Genomic DNA, 6,430 nt, shown 5'->3' with positions numbered 1-6,430 from the left:
GGGGGGGGGGGGGGGGGGGAGGGATTCGCAAGAATTCTCAAGTTTAGACGCATGTGGGTGGTGTTAGAAATCGAAGGAAACTCCAGCAAATGAGCGTCACGTGATTATAGGGCTCACTTGTACACGAAACTAAAACAGCAGACTCGGTGATCGGTGAAAAATTCCAGGACAATCGAGGTCTCGGTGAAACGAAACTTCCCAGCCACGACTGGTGAGACAGGCACTCACTGGCCAAGCTTGACGATTAACGTCGTCGCCATCGGTTGAGCCTCGCAAGCTGACTCACCGGCGTGTCTGGTGGGTCGCGGCAGCTGCATCTGCTCCGGGAAATGATGATGCGCCGACGTGGTCGACCAGTGCTCGTGATGCGGCTCCGGGGTCTGCTCCTGGGGGCAGTGGGGCCTCAGGTCGAGCGGCTCCTGCCTCAACGACTGCGTCAGCCAGCCCATGCCGCCCGCGCTGACCTGTATCTCCTCCTGCACCAGAGCCCCGGGCTGTTGCAGCTGCAGCAGTACGCCGCCGCGGTCGCGGGCATCGCGCGGCTCCCGGTCGCCGCGGTGGAGCTGCAACGGCGGCGGCGAGGCCGAGACCGGCGGCGTGTCCGGCGGCGTGCCCGGATGCGACAACGTGGTGAGATGCGCCGCACTGCCAGGCGGCGCCTTCACCAGGACGCCGTGTTGCACCTGAATGTGCGGCTGGCCGTACAAGGGATGCGGCTGCTCCAGCTCGTGCGCAGGCGGCGTCAGCGGCGCCAAGGTCAACCCCTGCGGCTGCACCGGCCCCGAAAGCTGCACCACGCTGCCGTTCACCATCACGGTCGGCGATCCCATTCGTACCTGCAACGCGCATTTCATTCACGTCGACGACCACTCGTGCCTGTTGACGCGGCGATTCCCCGGGGTTGAAGGTCGGCCGCCTCCGAGGAAAGCTCAGCTTCTCGGAGGCGCTCTAGCGCGGAGCATTAGCGACACTCGCGTCGTCCGGGAAATACACGGGAAAAGTGACTTCCTTGGCGTAAGTGAATTTTCCCCCTCGCCCGGGAAGAGACCGCACGAAAGGAAGGGAACTGAGAGATTTCCCCGTTCAGTTGAGAGAACTGACATTTTTTTCCACGCCTCGACGAATTTTTTATATATTGTGTATACAATATGTCTGCATTTAAGCACGACGCCCAGCGGGTAGTGCGCGGCAGAATAAACAGGAAAGCCCTATACTATTTTTCATATGACCCTTTTGCTATCGAGATATTAATTCAAGTTGGCGAATGAGTACTGTTAAAGCCAAATTTCACATCTCAATTATTCCTTTTGTGTTATAATGAGTTCCCGTCAATTTCGTATAACTACGTATCGAGACCTTTATGTTACGCATACGTATTATGTGATTGGTCAAAACGAGAAATAACAATCCTAATGTGGACCTTCCTATAAATGTGGTTGTGTCAAATTGCTCCAATTGGCACGAGGCCAACCTGAGAATCTTGGATTTAAAAATACGTACTTCGTAATAATGTCGGATGAGAAATTCGGATATCCAAAAATACGGACTAGAGTGTGAAATATTTTTTATAAATATATTAGTTATGATTATATGCAGCAGAAGATAAATAATCACCATAATATAATAAAATAGATAGAAGCCGAGAGGTTACACGTTACGTGAATCGTTATATTCCGACTGAATATATGTCTACCATAAATGCAACCCTATATCGAATAGCGCTTATCTCGTGTTTTCCGAAAAACTAAAAGAGCCGTCACCTGTTAGCAACACTCGCAAAATTGCGATTTTCCAGCTGGTTTATGTACGACAGATAACGAAGCACGTTTCACTCAAGCACGCAGCACGTACAGTGCGCACCGCGCACTGTGAATGATAACATAGTACACAGCCGTACGTATCAAATATTTTACATATTTTTTCAACCCTTTTCAGGACAGCTTTATTCAGAAACGAGGGAACTGGCAATATATTTCCAACGTAGCTAACGAATGCCTCTGAATGGCTGCTCTTTACATTCTCTGCGTGTCGGAAATATTTTCAGCAAAGCATTCGCAAAAGCATCACTGTATATCTTTCCATATATACGACAACAATAATTCGGCAAGTTTCCGAAATAATCGCATCGGCGGGACTGAATATTTTCACCACAGCGGGTAATCTTAACGCAAGGATTGAAAGCAACATAATGTTGGTGAGTTCAATTTCCCATATTCCCAATATGTCTTCAATATTGTATTTTACGCATCCCCCGTATCTTCAAGGAAATGTCTTTCTTCTGGACAATCACTCCGATAACTTAGAAACACACTTTGTGTTTTAGATACATTGTAGTGTAAAATCCGTCCAATTTAATACAGAAATATTTTTGCCCAGGACAAAATTACAAAAATATTAGGACAGATCCTATCTGGCTATGTAGCTATATGCGCGATGCTTCTTGAATTTCACGTTATTTGCTGTGAGATTTAAACCTGTTGAACTGACCACAACATCTGTTTTATCTAATCTATGTAACACACGCTTTATGTTTGCGGAACATAAAAAATAAAGTTTGTTCGATAGCAGTTGACGTGAAAGAAGAATATATTTGACTTGAATCCGTCCTGTTAAAACAGCATAATCTTTTCCAAAACATCGTTTCATTCGTTGGATGAACCACGTCATTTGATTAAAAAAAAAATACTATTGTTTTATACTCGTTTTATTTCTCAAACTAATTTATTATTTATTTTAAATATTACGATGTTTAGTTAAAATTTTGAAAACAATCATAGCGTCATTGAATCACTGATATACATTCTGTAAAAATATTGACTGTTGTTACGTTGCTTCCAACGTTTGCCAGCAAGTATGGCATTACAATGTTATTTAAATACTTTAAGGACACACTACAAACACGAACACAAAGATATCGGAGTTCGTTAACATCACCAGTTCCTGTTCAACCATTGAAGTTAAGCAACGCGCTGTGGTTACTAATTTGGTTTCTAAATTTATATATTTTCCGACTTGTTTAATGTTTCGAGAAAACGTGATTTTAATTATCTCCATGCCTGATATTTTTGCATTCGTAAAAACAAAAACCAAATATGCTAAGCAAATACGAATGGAGTTTACAACTCGAATTCCCCGACTTATTCCATCTCTCCCTATCTGAATTTTTACGAGGATCTAACGAAAGTTATAACACTCGTATATATACTGTTCGAAACTCTCACACTTTTATCAAGTTTCTGCACTTCCGATATTAGATCTTAACCAAAAAAAACCCCACTCCGAATTTACCGTAAGAAGCGGCCGGATCTCGTGTATTTACGCGAAACTTTGGCGAGACGCCGTCCCCGGCGCAGGCTCTCACCTCTCGCTTGACGTCGGCGGGATCCAGATGATCGAGGACAAATTCCTGCACATACTCCCTCGCCAAATGGTCCTCCGCTTCCATCTTAACCTCGTCGACCTCTACCTCCACCTCCTCTACCGTGTCCGTCGTGCCTGCATACGGAAGCGTCTCCTGATCGCCACCGCCGTCACCACCACCACCACCACCACTACTTCCACCGCCACCGCCTCCACCACCACCGTCGCCGCCACCGCCGTCGTCGTCGTCGCCGCCGCCGCCACCCGGACAACTCGTCACCGTCGTCGTTTGTTGCGTCGTGACCACCTCCCCGGCGACGAGTATCTCGTCGAGGGGAGAACTAGACGGACGATGTGGTGTCCGGGTAAAAATTCGCTTCGCCACGTGAGCGACGAGCTCGTGACTCCGCGTTCCTTGATCGGGTCCTCCGCGATCCTACGACTGATCGGGGCGGACGGGGGGAGGTCGGTCGACCGCTCGGGGAAAATCTAAAGGGTTGCGAGACGAAGTCACCGGGGAGGCAACGTGTCTCGTCAGTACACGCTCTGATCCCGCCGGCTCTGCGCTAGAACATAATTTATGCTCTCCTCTCTCTCGGCTTTACTCCCGATCTGTCTCCTCCTCACGAGGAGAATCGCGCGGACTTTGGCGGAGATGAGAGCGAGAACCACCTCCTCGGAGAGCAGCCCTCCTCGGGGACGATGAGCCGCCGGAACTCGCGGCCTTCAGCGCGAGTGAGAGGGAATATACGTGGGGGCAGCCCTCGTTCGTTCTTAAAACGAAATAGAGAGACAGGCGAAAAGCGAGAGAGCGTATCTATGCCTTCGGCGTGCATCCGTCAGTCGAAACGACACTTTCCCCGTGCGAGGGGGAGAAGAGCAGGAGCGCTTGGGGTGGCTCGTGAATGCATCTGCTTCACGATCACCATCGGACACCGGCACGTCGACCTCTCCTCCCGCGGCGATCCCGCGCACTGTCGCGATGTGCACTCACGATCACTGACACATCATCACTCTTCCCACCACCGAAGATAAGTAGTCCTCCCTTCGCGGCCGTCCGCTTCCCTCGCGATCGCAACCGAAAGAAAATGAACTCGATCGGGAAGCAACGGTGGTCCCGGCGATTAATGAGCCGCGTCACATCGTGGATCGTAAAAACGTCACTGAGACCCCTTCCGTCCCCCTCGAGTTAATCCGCGGATCGAGCGCGGTCCCGTCGATCGCAGGCAACACAATGTTTTCTTTCTCCCGAATGTCCTCGCGTCCGAGGCCGAGAGACCGACGGAGGCGCGCTATCGGGCGGACGAACAGGACGAAAAAGAAGGAAAGTGTGAAACAGGGAGAAAGGACGAGACGGAGAAGAGAGAAGGGGGGAGAGAGAGAAAGGAGGGAAAAGAGAAAACGAGCGCGCTTAAGAGAAGGAGAAAAAGAGATCGCGTGTCGGACAGCAGTGGATACGCCGCCTGAGTGGTGACTGGTCGGCCGTGTGCCGAGAGTGAGCTTTCGTGCTTTCGCGCGCAGGACAGTTACATGACGTCACACGTGGGAGGCGTGGTTGTCGGCTATTTGATCTCCCCGGCTCGCCCGGCAATTGGCGCATCCCGTGCCGCGCCGCCATTTGCACACTCCTCCCATTTGCACCCCCTCTCTCCCCTCCTCCTCACCCTCCTCCCCCCCTCGCAAAACGGCGTAATATTCCCTCCTCCTCGCGGCATCGCGTCGGATCCGGTCACTCGAGGTACCACACACATTAATTTCTAAAGTGATTATTATAATTTTTCAACGGGGCGCGATTGCGCGAATTCTAGCCTCCCTCACCTCCCTGCTCCCCTTTGCCCTCTTCCCTCCCGTCCTCTCCGCCGCTTATACGTGTTACCGTTCAGCCGGAGCTTTCCCTCCTTCGCCTCCTACGGGATCCCGTATCGCGGTTTTTCTCCTCCTCTTCCCTTGTAGATTTCAATTTACCGGCGGTCGGTTACCGGTGACCTTTTATCTGGGAACCGCGATCTCGATTTGGACAGGGCACGATTTTCCGCGCAGGCCTGGGGCCGAAGGGAGGGCGGAGGCGGTTCACAGAATGTCACGTCTATGATGCGACATCCGTGCCAGGGTGGAGGAGGAGGTAGAGCAGGAGGAGGAGGACGAAGAGGGTGAGCAAAGCGCGAGGGAGATAAATGGGGACCGGAACGGGTGTCAGATTACTGTCGCGCCCAGTTAACGAGATATCGCTTTGCGTGTCTGAGATTCTATACGCTTGGAAGAAAGCATCTTTGATATACCGTAGATTCAGAGTACAAGCCAGACACAAATTCCAACGGATTACGTAATCGGGGATTGTACGGACGATCCGGATTAGAAACGTTCGAGTTCCGACAATTAGTACATCCACGGATGAAACAGTCGGGGCTCTTCTTTTGCGGTGAATTTTATAAATAGGCAATCGTCGTGATCAATTAAATGTTACAATTTCTCTATGGTACACTGAGGAACCCCATTTAACTGGGTTCATGCAAAATTCTTCCTCGGATATGGGCGAAACGAAAATAAAAAAAGTTTGGTTCAGAGAGCCGAGTTTTCGTAAACCAATACTCACAATCAATCTTATCTTCAATGATTTCCTTTGCGTTGTGTGACGTTGAAAACTGTTCCTCCTTCAAACTCGAATAAAGTGTTCGTTCAAAACACTTTCTTACGTCGAAGAAATTCGTCCGGGCTTTATTATGTCTTACCACATCGATACAGTAAATATTCATGTCTAATTAAAATCTAGCAAACACCAACTGACAATAACATTACATCATAATTATAGTTACAAGTGCTATATAACATATGTTGTATATAATAGTTACATTGTTAAGTAAAATTATAAATTTCTCAATCTTACTCGGACCCCCAAAATGGATTATTACGAAGAATTATTTAAGACTTCCCACATAAGACCAAGAAGAATATATATAAGATATATTCCGCCAGCTTCCCTTCGAATGACGCGACTCTCTAATTTGGATTGGCTGCGATATGGTATTACTCTTCGATCGGCGAAGAAGCTCAAGCTCCGTGAGAGTTTATG

The 6,430-nt window shown here is 49.0% G+C and overlaps 1 protein-coding gene across 2 annotated transcripts in view; it reads right to left on the bottom strand.

Annotated features, from left to right (window-relative positions):
- The window catches only part of LOC106746990 (transcription factor Maf), a 7,381-nt gene extending 3,809 nt beyond the window's left edge, over positions 1 to 3,572 (bottom strand). Inside the window, exons 1-2 of one of the 2 annotated variants that reach the window (XM_014624220.1) lie at positions 3,362 to 3,572; positions 287 to 836 (exon numbers count right to left, since the gene is read on the bottom strand). In XM_014624220.1, the coding sequence (XP_014479706.1) occupies positions 287 to 836; positions 3,362 to 3,445 (634 nt within the window). In that variant the 5' untranslated portion in view covers positions 3,446 to 3,572. Of the gene's footprint in view, positions 1 to 286; positions 837 to 3,288 lie in introns of both variants that reach the window. The other variant, XM_014624212.1, reaches the window with a different exon arrangement.
- Positions 3,573 to 6,430: the final 2,858 nt, after the last annotated feature.

The sequence above is a fragment of the Dinoponera quadriceps genome, unplaced genomic scaffold (assembly GCF_001313825.1).
Source record: "Dinoponera quadriceps isolate SergipeBrazil2010 unplaced genomic scaffold, ASM131382v1 scaffold192, whole genome shotgun sequence".
Taxonomy (NCBI): domain Eukaryota; kingdom Metazoa; phylum Arthropoda; class Insecta; order Hymenoptera; family Formicidae; genus Dinoponera; species Dinoponera quadriceps.
This window is presented reverse-complemented; position numbering and strand designations above follow the sequence as displayed.